At 46.7% G+C, this 14,031-nt stretch overlaps 1 protein-coding gene across 4 annotated transcripts in view; it reads left to right on the forward strand.

Moving 5' to 3' along the window:
- The window catches only part of KSR1 (kinase suppressor of ras 1), a 162,320-nt gene that overhangs the window by 125,559 nt on the left and 22,730 nt on the right, over window positions 1–14,031 (forward strand). For 3 of the 4 annotated variants that reach the window (XM_038758760.1, XM_038758759.1, XM_038758758.1), the window contains 5 exons: window positions 1,277–1,338; window positions 1,421–1,527; window positions 3,163–3,331; window positions 4,815–4,856; window positions 11,010–11,064. In XM_038758760.1, the coding sequence (XP_038614688.1) occupies window positions 1,277–1,338; window positions 1,421–1,527; window positions 3,163–3,331; window positions 4,815–4,856; window positions 11,010–11,064 (435 nt within the window). The remainder of the gene's footprint in view (window positions 1–1,276; window positions 1,339–1,420; window positions 1,528–3,162; window positions 3,332–4,814; window positions 4,857–11,009; window positions 11,065–14,031) is intronic. The other variant, XM_038758757.1, reaches the window with a different exon arrangement.

The following is a 14,031-nucleotide window of genomic DNA, read 5'->3' on the forward strand; positions in this document are numbered from 1 at the left end:
GTTGGTTCAGGAGATTAATAGGGAACAGAGGGTCAGAGAGCGTGCTGGACTCAAGGATTACCTTTGCTCCTCCCCTGTTCCCCACAGTGGAGTCTGATTCCCTGGAGTTCCTGAAATTTTGGCATGGGTCCTTGTGACTGGGGTATATCCAGGGGAAGTGGGATACTGAGATGCAGTAAGGAGCAGTGACTGAAAATGATGCTTGAAGCGAAAAGAACAAGAACACAAGGCCTTACTGGGATGACATTTGGAACCTACATATTATGTGGAGAAGGATGGGAGCACTAGCTGGAGAGCAAGAGGGGAGATGGGAGAGTGGTGGTTCCCTGCACTGAAAGGGGGTCCCTGAAATCTGGGTGCCAAAAGGAGGGCTTTGAAGAGAAGTCGGGAGCCACCAGTACCCCCTTCCAGCCCCTCTTGTAGCCGATTTGATCAGGATGGTGGTCCCAGTATGCGGAGGGGAAATCTGAGGTCTCAGATGTTGTCAGGGTGAGAAGGTGGATTCAGAAGCCCCCTCATCTTTTCTAGGTATCACCATCAATGCGGAGCACTGTACTAAGCACTTGGGAGAATGCAATACAACAGAGTTGGTATATATGTTCCCCACCCACAATGAGCTTACAGTCTAAGGTCCACTACAGCCCCTCTCTGCCAGGCTGGCCCTTGCTAATTTGGATTTTCTATGTCGAGATCTAGAGGCCAATAGTAACCCAGCAAAGATTTCTAGGGACCTTGCCCTTTTTACTCAAAGGCATTTTCCCCAGACTTGACTTGTCCTCTAGACTGAAAACTCGTTATGGGCAGGGAATGTGTCTGCTTACTGTTGTATTGCATTCTCCCAAGAGCTTAGTAGGCACACAGTAAACGCTCAAGAAATACAATTGAATGAATGAATAAAAGTTCTACCCCCACCCCTCCTTTATTCCTCTCCGAGGAAGACCATGGCTGGAAGAGAAGGAATTATGAAGAAAGTCAAGAAATTCCACCTACAGAGCTGTTCTAATAGTATTTTCAGTTCCACGTTTCTGGAAACAAGAGTGTGTTCTCCCAACTGTCTCCCCCTTCTAGACTGTGAGCCCGCTGTTGGGTAGGGACTGTCTCTATATGTTGACGATTGGTACTTCCCAAGTGCGTAGTACACAGTAAGCGCTCAATAAGTACGATTGAATGAATGAATGAAGTGCAGATCCAGCACAAGCGTTGGGGGAAGGGAAGTGTCTGATTCCTTCCCTTGATCCATGCCCTTTGCTTGCTAATATTGGTCTCTCTTCTACAGATTAAAGTGTCATAATAAATGCACAAAAGAAGCCCCAGCCTGCAGAATATCATTCCTGCCCTGTAAGTTTCTTGCTCTTTATCCCACCTTCTTTCCTCGCTAAGGTGAAAATACTGAAACAATACATTCCTCTCTGCCTTCCAGTACCTAAACTCAGGAGGACGGAATCTGTACCTTCAGACATCAATAACCCAGTGGACAGGTCTGGTGAACCCCATTTTGGAACCCTTCCCAAAGCCCTCACAAAAAAGGTAGGCTGGGCTGGGAGCTGGGATTATGTACACGTTTGACTCATTGAGGTGTGACAGAATCAGCTTAGAAAGCGCTAAGAACAGTGCCAGTGCTTAGAACAGTGCTTTGCACATAGTAAGCGCTTAATAAATGCCATCATCATCGTCATCAAAGGGCCCCTATTTCACAGCTGCAAGTGCAGTCACTGTGGTGAGTGTCTACTGATGCCTGCTAACTACACCAGGGTGAAAAATAGACAGAACTGGTATAAGGGCCAGTAAACAGAATCATTCTCTTCGCCCCACCTTGCCAGAGGGTTGTTTTTAGGTATTTGTTAAGCGCTTATTATGATTCCAGGCACTGTACTAAGCGCTGGGATCGATACAAGCTAAGAGGCTGTTGATGACTTCTTTGCAAAGGCTGGGCCCCAAAACACCCAGTTCAGATCATGCGCACCACACATAGAATGGGGAATTTAGCACTGGATCGGCAAATTAGCCTGGCCAACTTCACCAATAGGTAGAAATTTTGTTGTTGTTAATAACACTAACAAATATCAATGTCACTCTTATAATTAATAATAATACTGTTATTTAAGTGCCTACTGGTTACCAAGCACTGTGCCGACTGCTGGCAGGGGATACAGTAATTAGACACTGTCCCTGCCCCGCCTGGTGCTCACTTTCTGAAGGGGAAGGATTTTCCTGTTGAAGAGGAAAATCAGAAAGCAGCAGAACGATGCAGGCTAGGCCCAGTTCAGATCGCGGACTTAACCTGGTGGCAAAATGGGAAGGTCTGCCTCGCCCATGTCCTGCTTCTGTCCTGGAATGGCCTCCCTCTTCATATCTGAAAGACAATTTCTCTCCCTGACTTCAAAGCCTTATTGAAGGCACGTCTCCTCCAAGAGGCCTTCCCTAACTAAACCCTCCTTTCCTCTGTTCCCACTCCTTTCTGCACCACCTTGATTTGCTCCCTTTATTCTTCCCCCCTCCCAGCCCCATAGTACGTATGTGCAGATCTGTAATTTTATTGATACATATTCATGTCTGTCTCCCCCTCTAGATTGTAGGTTCGTTGTGGGCGGCAGAGACTGTGTCTGTTATATTGTACTCTTCCCAGAGCTTAGTACAGTGCTCTGCACACAGTAAGGGCAAAATAAATATGATTGACTGACAAAGGGAGTAGGAAAGATGAAATAAGTACAAATATAACTTACAAGACAAAGTTCAGAGTCCAGCTTGTCCAGTGGTGGAGGGAACACGATGTTCTAAAGAAACGTTGAGGCCGTATGCTTCCACTGATTAAATCCCCCCACCCTGTGTGCATGGGGCATGTCAGAAGTGGGGGCTCTGGGTCCCGGTGGTCTCTCTCGGCAGCCCGGCGACACTCTGCTGCAGCTTGAATCCCTCGCACTCGGATGCACTTAGTCTTCCCCATTTCCCCTCTTTCTTTCCACACTTCCATGCACTTCTTCCTCCCTTCAGGAATGGTTCATTGTCATCTGGCCCAGGTACAGCTGGTCAACCAGTATGCCAGCTGGAACCTCAGCCCATGGCAGAGCGTTTGCTGGGCAGGAGTGGAGCTAGAGGGTGGGCATCAGGGCCTCCTTCCCTCTGGCGACGTCTGAGATCCCGCCTGCTTCTGTCGCTCTGCAGGAGCACCCGCCTGCCATAAACCACCTGGACTCCAGCAGCAATCCATCGTCCACCACCTCGTCCACCCCGTCTTCTCCAGCCCCATTCCACTCCTCCAACCCCTCCAGTGCCACAACTCCCCCCAACCCCTCGCCGATGACCCAGCGGGACAGCAGGTTTAACTTTCCAGGTAACTTTCCAGGTGGGTGTGGGGTGGCCAGCTGGGGGGAGGTCTGGGCTCTGAGACCAGGTCAGGTCTTGCCAGGAGTCTTTGCAGACGAAGGGCCTAACTCACCCTCAGCCCCTCTGCCGTGAAGGCCTGGTTTAGAAAGCAGGGTAGTGTCTGCCCCCAAGGAACCAGGCTCTCCCGTCTGCTCCGGACAGCGAGGCTCTAAAGATAATAATAATAATAATAATAATAATGGTATTTGTTAAGCGCTTACTATGTGCAAAGCACTGTTCTAAGTGCTGGGGTAGATACAAGGTAATCAGGTTGTCCCACAGTCTTCATCCCCATTTTACGGATGAGGGAACTGAGGCCCAGAGAAGTGAAGTGACTTGCCCAAAGTCACACTGTTGACAAGTGGTGGAGCCGGGATTTGAACCCACGGCCTCTGACTCCAAAGCCCGTGTTCTTTCCACTAAGCCATGCTATTATTATTATTATTATTATTATCAAGGTCAGTAGGGGAGAGGATCCAACACGATATATGGTTTGGTCACATCAAATGTGATTATGGTTGAAGACCCAAGCTCTTCAAGCCCCATCCATCTGGTCAGATCACTGGGATATGCCCGATTACTGTCCCCAAGAGTGCATCAACAGCATGGAGCTTGTGGTCCCTTTCTTTGGCTTTTTGTCTAAGACCTTTAGAGATGAAAATAAAATGCTTCTCCCTGTCATTTCTCCTTTCACTGTAATATGCATGTTGCATGATGAGCCCCTGCTTTACTCTGATAGCCATAGCAGGAAAGATCGTTCCGGATGAACTATCAAACAGGGGTAGCTGTCTGCTCCCAATCTGGCTGCTCCAGACACACTCCGAGTGGGTGCCAAAGTTAGATGTTAGCTTCTGAGCAGGTCAAGGGGGAAATTAGGGGGCCTCCACTTTAAACCAAGGGAGGAAGGCCCAATTTGGGTGCTCACCAAGGAGCTGACTGTTGTCAGAGAAGCAGGCTCACCGGGTTACGGACCACAGTCCACTTTTCCCGGCACCACATTCCCATTGAGCAGAGAAGGCTGAATGCACAAAGGCTTCTGGACTGGAAGTCCGGTGAGCTCCACCGCCCTGCCGTGAGGCCAGGGGCCAGACAAGGGCCGGCCACAAAGGAGTGTGGGAAACATTTTACTCTCCCCTGAGCCCATTTCATCCACCCTCCGCCAGAGATGAGCAGGGATTCTCAGAGCCACAACCTCACCAGCCTCTTCTTTTCTTTTTATATTTCCCTCCCTCCCGGCCCTTCCGCTCTTTCCCGCTGACTGCCCGTCACCTCTGAGCCCTCCACTCCTCACCAAAGAGGAGACTTGGGGGTCACTCTCCTAACCTAATGCTCCCGCAAAATCACCGAAGCTAACTCACTGACTGGCGCGGGGCCGCCGCTGACGGCCCCTGACCTTCTTCCCTGTGTGTGCTGTTCTGCCTGTGTGATTAGCTGTCCTTTTTTGTTTAAAGCTGCCCACTACATTCATCATAGACAACAGTTTATCTTCCCAGGTGAGTTGTTGCTTTAATTCTACTAACCGCCCAGTGCTCTGACTGCCTGTTTCCAGCTTGCCTTTGCAAGTCTTGTGTCCTGTGACGGTCTTGGACGGGATTTTGAGGGATCTGAAGTTGGCGTGGAAGGATGCATGGAGAAGAAGCTTCTGATAGTGTTCTGTCTAGCTCCGAAGGAGGGGTCAGGCAGGGTGGGCAGAGCAGCTTTTTTTCTGGCTCCGCCTTTTTTCTCTCTCTCTAGTTGTACTTGGGAAAAGGACTCCATTGGCAGGCAGCGGGAGGTTGGATTCAGAGTCTTTGTCCTTTCCTCTACCTGTATCCCCTGGTCTTCGGACAGTGTTACACTCCTAAGCCTCCCCATTATGATATTTTTGAGTACTGGCCAAATTTGAAGCTACAGCATGGCACCATTTTAATGCCCTCTGGGGGATGTGGCTGAGGCTCAAGAAGCCCTGGGTCTTTAGAGGGAGGAACTTTTGGGAACAAGTCCAGAATGGGACTTCTCCTCTTCTTCCTTCTTCTCTTCCTCCTCCTCCTTCTCTTCCTCCTCCTCCTTCTCTTCCTCCTCCTCCTTCTCTTCCTCCTCCTTCTTCTCTTCCTCCTCCTTCTTCTCTTCCTCCTCCTTCTTCTCTTCCTCCTCCTTCTTCTCTTCCTCCTCCTCCTCTTCCTCCACCTCCTTCTCTTCCTCCTCCTTCTTCTCTTCCTCCTCCTTCTTCTCTTCCTCCTCCTTCTTCTCTTCCTCCTCCTTCTTCTCTTCCTCCTCCTTCTTTTCCTCCTCCTCCTCTTCCTCCACCTCCTCTTCCTCCTCCTCCTATTCCTCCACCTCCTCTTCCTCCTCCTTCTCTTCCTCCTCCTTCTCTTCCTCCTTCTCCTCCTCCTCCTCCTCCTCCCAGGGAACATCTGAGTTCAGAGAGGGAGGGTGTTCAACTCTGCGTTCTGTCCCCTTCATTACTGGGGAAGTGGAAGAGGGTTTGACTGGGGTTCCACGGGACTAAGGGAGCTGGAGAATGGGGATTAACTCAGTTAATTGCATTCAATCAATTAAACGTATTAAACGTAGTACAGAGCACACTGTACTAACGCCCGAGGAGAATGCAGAGTTGGTAGACACGATCCTTGCCAGAACTCGCAATCGAATGGGGGAGACGGGCATTCAGATACCTTATGGATGGGGGAAATGGTAGGGGGTAAGAATATGATCCTCACAGTGTTAAACAAGATCATTTAGACCTAATGAATTATTTGGCCTGAATTAATTCAGGCCAAAGCTACAGGGATGGATTTTCTATTTGGATGAATAATGCATCAGCCTGCGGTAGCTGTGGTCTTTATTAAGCCCGTAGAGTGTATGAAGCATTTGGATGGATGCAAGATAAAGAAATCAGACACATCCATGTCCCACACAGGGGGACAGTTAGGGTAGAGGAAGGAGGTCCTGAGGATCTGAGCCAAGTCTGCTTTCATGGCTGCCCTAGCCTTCGGATGGGGCTTTCAATTCCAAGGTTTGCTATTTTGTTCATTGGCGTTTGGGATTTTTTTCCTTTAGCTGAGTGTGGGATATGGAAACTGGGTATTATGTTGTATCTGCTCGGGGCTCAGTGGAAAGAGCCCAGGCTTTGGAGTCAGAGGTCATGGGTTCAAATCCTGGCTCCACCACTCGTCAGCTGTGTGACTTTGGGCAAGTCACTTCACTTCTCTGGGCCTCAGTTCCCTCATCTGTAAAATGGGGATTAAGACTGTGAGCCCCCCGTGGGACAACCTGATCACCTTGTAACCTCCCCAGCGCTTAGAACAGTGCTTTGCACATAGTAAGCACTTAATAAATGCCACCATTATTAGTATTATACATGTGTAAATGTGAGAACACACACACGCATTCATTCAGTTGTATTTATTAAGCACTTACTGTGTGCAAAGCACTGTAATAAGTGCCTGAGAGAGTAAAATATAACAATAAACATACACATTCCCTGCCCACAGTAAGCTTACAGGCTAGAGGGGGAGGCAGTCTTTAATACCTCCCACGCCACCAACATCATCATCACCACCATGCACGTTTGCGGGCGTAGCAATCCTCACAGTCCAACTGTCTACAGAAACTTTAAAAAAACAATTCTGCCCTTGCTGTAAATTTTATAAAGCCACGGGCTCCAAATCAGCCACATAAATGGGGCCTCATGAGAGCTGGACCAGTAGGGAGACAGTGACCCAGAATGCTGTGGACTTGGAGAAGCAGCGTGACTTAATGGATAGAGCACGGGCCTGGCAGAAGGTCATGAGTTCTAATCCTGTCTCCGTCACATGTCTGCTGTCTGGCCTTGGGCAAGTCACTTCATCTCTCTGGGCCTCAGTTACCTCGTCTGTAAAATGGGGATTAAGACTGTGAGCCCCCGCCATGGGACAACGTGATCACCATGTCTCCTCCCCAGTGCTTAGAATAGTGCTTCACACATAGTAAGCGCTTAACAAATGCCATCATTATTATTATTACAGAAGAGGAAACGAAGGCTTTGACTCATCTGTAAAATGGGGAATTAGAGTGTGAGCCCCGTATGGGACAGGGACTATGTCCAACCTGACTAACCTGAATCTATCCCAGTGCTTAGAACAGTGCCTGGTACATAGTAAGCACTTAACAAGTGTCATTATTATTGCTATTATCCATTTTGCCCCTACGGGTTTCCACCGGTGAGGGTGGGCCGGGAAGATTCCCAAAATCAGCAGCCACTCTCTCGGGTCTGGGTGCGAGGTTGAACCAGACCCCAAGCCCGCTGGGGAGCACCCACAGAGACCTCGGCCTTGGGCAACTCTCCGGGACCCTTTCCCAGGCTACTGCTGAGAGAGAGGAGCCTTTATCAATAATAATAATAATAATAATGATGGCGCTTTTGGGTAGGGACCGTCTCTATATGTTGCCAACTTGTACTTCCCAAGCGCTTAGTACAGTGCTCTGCACACAGTAAGCGCTCAATAAATACGATTGAATGAATGAATGAATGGGGAGCGCCCACAGAGACCTCGGCCTGGGCAACTCTCCGGGACCCTTTCCCGGGCTTCCGCTGAGAGGGAGGAGCCTTTATCAATAACAATAATAATAATAATGATGGCGCTGTTGGGTAGGGACCGTCTCTATATGTTGCCAACTTGTACTTCCCAAGTGCTTAGTACAGTGCTCTGCACACAGTAAGCGCTCAATAAATACAATTGTATGAATGAACGAATGAATTTATTAAGCGCTTACTGTGTGCAAAGCACTGTTCTAAGCACTGGGGAGGTTACAAGGTGATCAGGTTGTCCCACTGGGGGCTCACAGATTTTACAGATGAGGGAACTGAGGCCCAGAGAATAATAATAATAATAATGATGGCATTTGTTAAGTGCTTAGTATGTGCAGAGAGCACTGTTCTAAGCGCTGGGGGGATACAAGGTGAACACGTTGTCCCACGTAGGGTTCACAGTCTTAATCCCCATTTTACAGATGAGGTAACTGAGGCTCAGAGAAGTTAAGTGACTTGCCCAAGGTCACACAGCAGACATGTGGCGGAGCTGGGATTAGAACCCATGTCCTCTGACTCCCAAGCCCGGGCTCTTTTCCACTGAGCCACACTGCTTCTCTAAGCCCAGCAGCCATTCAAGGCCCAGATGGTATTTGTAAGAATTCTGAGCTGGTGAGGGAGGGACAGTTAAAATCTCAGAGAATTGCGGACACACCGCCCCGTCCAATCAATCAATCAATCAATCATATTTATTGAGCGCTTACTGTGTGCAGAGCACTGTACTAAGCGCTTGGGAAGTCCAAGTTGGCAACATATAGAGACAGTCCCTACCCAACAGTGGGCTCACAGTCTAAAAAGGGGAGACAGAGAACAAAACCAAACATACTAACAAAATAAAAAAAAAATAGAATAGATATGCACAGGTAAAATGCAGGTAAAACAGGTAGAATAGATATGTACAGGCTGGCCAGAGACGTGGCCAGCCAGGTTACTCCGGTGGAGTCTGCGTTGAGGTGTGATCTTTCAAGACCAACTTGGCAGAGGATGAAGGGAAACTCCTTGTGCTTGTGTGCCGTGGACATTGGATGGTGCTAAGAAACCACGGGGAGAGTTTTCATTTATACCCATGGCAGCATAATGAAAAGTCATCAACTCCTAGGACCGAAAGTACCTCCGGAGGTCATCTGGTCCGGCCGCCTGCCTCGGTGCGGAAGGGTCCCCAGTTTAGTCAGATGGCTCTTCACTCAGGTGGTGAAGTCTGTGGTGAGATTAGTGGTCCTGGAGAGGGAGGAGTGAGGATAAAGCTAGGAGTAAAGGATAAATGCTTCTTCCCATAGCCTCTCCGGCCTGCCCTCTAATAGTAGTAGTAGTAATAATAGTAAGTGTGGCATTTAAGCACTTACTATGTGCCAAGAACTGTACTAAGGACTGAGGTAAGTACAGGATAAGCGGATTGGATTCTATCCCTGTCCCAAAAGGGGCCCGCAGCCTAAGTAGGGTGGAAAACATGAATTCAATCCCCATTTTCTAGGTGAGGAAACAGGCACAGACAATTTTTTTTATAATAATAGTAATAATAATGGCATTTGTTAAGCGCTTACTATGTGCAAAGCACTGTTCTAAGTGCTGGGGAGGTTACAAGGTGATCAGGTTGCCCCATGAGGGGCTCACAGTCTTAATCCCCATTTTACAGGTGACGTAACTGAGGCCCAGAGAAGTGAAGTGACTTGCCCGAAGTCACACAGCTGACAAGTGGCAGAGCCGGGATTTGAACCCATGACCTCTGACTCCAAAGCCCGGGCTCTTTCCACCGAGCCACGCTGCTTCATATATATTTATGATATTTAAGTTCATTCATTCATTCAGTCATATTTATTGAGCACTTACTGTGTGCAGAGCACTGTACTAAGCACTTGGGAAGTACAAGTTGGCAACATATAGAGACGGTCCCTACCCAACAGTGGGCTCACAGTCTAGAAGAGTGGGCTTACAGTCTAGAAGTGTTTACTATGTGTCATACACTGTTCTAAGCACTGGAGTAGATACAAATCAATCAGGTCAGACAAAGTTCCTGTCCCCTTTGGCACTCACAGCCTGTGCAGGAAGGAGAACAGGTATTGAATCCCCATTTTACAGCTGAGGAGACTGAGGCACAGAGAAGTTAATTAGCTGAAGTGACGAGGCTGAGATTAGAACTCAAGTCCTCTGAGCCTCAGGTCCGTGTTCTTTCCACTAGGCTCGCTGCTGCCCAAGTGACTTGCCCAAGGTCACACAGATGAGACAAGTCACCTCATCTCTGGGCCAACCTGCGAGGAAGGAGAAGTTGGGGGGGATGAATATAGCCCTGGGGTGACCTTTTGCTGATTTAAATGAAATGAAGATGAGAGTGCTGAAATGATCATCATCATCATCAATCGTATTTATTGAGCGCTTACTGTGTGCAGAGCACTGTACTAAGCACTTGGAAAGTACAAGTTGGCAACATATAGAGACAGTCCCTACCCAACAGTGGGGTCACAGTCTAAAAGATAATAATAATTTTGGTATTTCTTAAGCACTTACTATGTGCCAAGCACTGTTCTAAGTGCTGGGGGAGATATAAGGTAATCAGGTTGTCGCACGGCGGGCTCACAGTCTTAATCCCCATTTTACAGATGAGGTAACTGAGGTCCAGAGAAGTTAAGTGATTTGCCCAAAGTCACACAGCTGATAAGTGGCGGAGCCGGAATTAGAACCCATGACATTTATTATTTATTTATTTATTTATTATTTATCTATTTATCTATCTATTTATTATTATTATTATTATTATTTATTTTACTTGAACATATCTATCCTATTTATTTTATTTTGTTAGTATGTTTGGTTTTGTTCTCTGTCTCCCCCTTTTAGACTGTGAGCCCACTGTTGGGTAGGGACTGTCTCTATATGTTGCCAATTTGTACTTCCCAAGCGCTTAGTACAGTGCTCTGCACATAGTAAGCGCTCAATAAATACGATTGATGATGATGATGATGATGACATGATGGGAAACCAGTTGGCTCAGAAAACTACATTAGCGTGCTCATTCTCTCCCACCGGATATTTCTGGAAGGGGCATTAGGACAACTGGTAAAATTAAAGGAGATTCATCTTTGTGCCTTTTCTTTTTCTCCAGAAATTTCCATCCCACCCCAAGTGACACAGCCCCTCAACCCAACGGACGACCTCCGGTAAGCATTTCTCCCTCTTGGTTTGTCCCTGGCAGGGGATGGGGGCATCTGCCAGCCCAGGGGCACGAAACAGATGGCAGGTCGGGTGGCTCGTTTTTTGATCGAGACTTGTGCGTCCGGAGGAGGATCTGGGAAACAAGGCCTTGCTCCTATGGAAGCCAAGCTTGGGCTTGCAATTTCACTCCAACTTTTCTCTGGGCCAGAAGCAGTCAACCAGTCAGTGGCTGGGCGAATACAGATCAGTAGAGTTGGTAGACACAATTCCTGCCCACAGGAGTTTGCAGACTACTGGACCTGTGTCTCCTACAGTCCATAGGGACCGTCTATATGTTGCCAACTTGTACTTCCCAAGCGCTTAGTACAGTGCTCTGCACACAGTAAGCGCTCAATAAATACGATTGAATGAATGAATAGGGTTTGCGCTGGAATGTCTTTCTGAGTGGCTTCCTTTTCTTTTTAATGGTATTTGTTAAGCGCTTACTATAATAATAATATTGATGGTATTTGCTAAGCAGTTACTATGTGCCAAGCACATTGGGTTTGCTCTGGAATCTCTTTCTGAGTGGCTTCCTTTTCTTTTTAATGGTATTTGTTAAGCACTTACTATAATAATAATATTGACGGTATTTGCTAAGCAGTTACTATGTGCCAAGCACATTGGGTTTGCTCTGGAATCTCTTTCTGAGTGGCTTCCTTTTCTTTTTAATGGTATTGGTTAAGCACTTACTATAATAATAATATTGACGGTATTTTCTAAGCAGTTACTATGTGCCAAGCACATTGGGTTTGCTCTGGAATCTCTTTCTGAGTGGCTTCCTTTTCTTTTTAATGGTATTTGTTAAGCGCTTACTATAATAATAATATTGATGGTATTTGCTAAGCACTTACTATGTTCCAAGCCCATAGGGTTTGCTCTGGAATCTCTTTCTGAGTGACTTCCTTTTCTTTTTAATGGTATTTGTTAAGCGCTTACTATAATAATAATATCGATGGTATTTGCTAAGCAGTTACTATGTGCCAAGCACATTGGGTTTGCTCAGGAATCTCTTTCTGAGTGGCTTCCTTTTCTTTTTAATGGTATTTGTTAACCGCTTACTATAATAATAATATTGATGTTATTTGCTAAGCACTTACTATGTGCCAAACACATAGGGTTTGCTCTGGAATCTCTTTCTTAGTGGCTTCCTTTTCTTTTTAATGATATTTGTTAAGCGCTTACTATAATAATAATATTGATAGTATTTGCTAAGCAGTTACTATGTGCCAAGAACATAGGGTTTGCTCTGGAATCTCTTTCTGAGTGGCTTCCTTTTTTTTAATGGTGTTTGTTAAGCGCTTACTATAATAATAGCATTGATGGCATTTGCTAAGCGCTTACTATGTGCCAAGCACTGTTTTAGGCACTAGGGTAGATACAAGATAATCAGGTTGTCCCACGTGGGGCTCACATTCTTAATCCTCATTTTACAGATGAGGTAACTGAGGCACAGAGAAGTTAAGTGACTTGCCCAAAGTCACACAGCTGATAAGTGGTGGAGTCAGGATTAGAACCCATGACCTCTGACTCCCAAGCCCGGGCTCTAGCCACTAAGCCACGCTGCTTCTCAATGTGCCAGGCACCATACTAAGCACTGAGGTAGATACAAGCTGATCAGGTTAGAAACTGTCCACGTCCCACATGGGACTCATAGTCTTAATCCCCATTTTACAGATGAGGTAACTGAGGCCCAGAGAAGTTAATTGACTTGCCCAAGGTCACACAGCAGCACGGCCTAGTGGATAGAGCATGGGCCTGGGAGTTGGAAGGTCATGGGTTCTAATCCTGGCTCTGCAACTTGTCTGCTGTGTGACCTTAGGCAAGATGCTTCACTTCTCTGGGCCTCAGTTCCCTCATCTGTAAAATAACAATAATAATAATGGCATTTATTAAGCGCTTACTATGTGCAAAGCACTGTTCTAAGCGCTGGGATTAAGACTGTGAACCCTATGTGGGACAGGGATTGTCTCCAATCTATCTTGTATGTACCCCAACGCTCAGAACAGTGACAGGGACTTTCTCCAACCTGACTATCTTGTATGTACCCCAACGCTCAGAACAGTGCCTGGCACATAGTAAGTACTTAATAAATGCCATTGTTATCATTAATATTATTATTATTAAGTGGTAGAGCCAGGATTAGCACCCAGGTCTTCTGACATCCAGCCCCGTGCTCTTTCTACTTGGCCATATTACTTCCTTAGTATCTATCAATCAATAGTATCTACGGAGTGCTTATTGCTTTGAACCCCTGGGTAGGCTTGATAGAATTAGCAGACACGATCTCTGCCCTCAAAGATCTTACAGTGGCCAATCTAGAAACAGTTACGGAAATAAATTAAAGACAGAAGGAAGTGATAGTTGCCCATTAATTGCTTGCAACGTGTCATGGGCTTCTTTCTTGGAAAACAGTTTGCAGAGAGTTTTCTGGTCTGTTTACGGTGCTTTAGAGAAGACACTGAATTTCATTTCTCTCTCAGATCACTCCAGCTTTCTTTCTAGAATCGGGAACTCACACTTGCAAAGGTTCCTTCCTGATGCCGCGCAGCAAGGTTTAATGTCAGTCAGTCAGTCGTATTTACTGGGCACTTACTGTGTGCAGAGCAGTGTACTAAGTGCTTGGAAGAGTAAATAATAATAATAAATAATTATAGTATTAAGCGTTTATATAATAATGATGGCATTTATTAAGCACTTACTATGTGCAAAGCACTGTTCTAAGTGCTGGGGAGGTTACAAGGTGATCAGGTTGTCCCATGAGGGGCTCACAGTCTTAATCCCCATTTTACAGATGAGGAAACTGAGGCACAGAGAAGTTAAGTGACTTGCCCAAAGTCACACAGCTGACAATTGGCAGAGCCAGGATTTGAACCCATAACCTCTGACTCCAAAGCCCGGGCTCTTTTCCACTGAGCCACACTGCTTCTCTA

Source organism: Tachyglossus aculeatus, chromosome 17 (genome assembly GCF_015852505.1).
Source record: "Tachyglossus aculeatus isolate mTacAcu1 chromosome 17, mTacAcu1.pri, whole genome shotgun sequence".
NCBI lineage: Eukaryota > Metazoa > Chordata > Mammalia > Monotremata > Tachyglossidae > Tachyglossus > Tachyglossus aculeatus.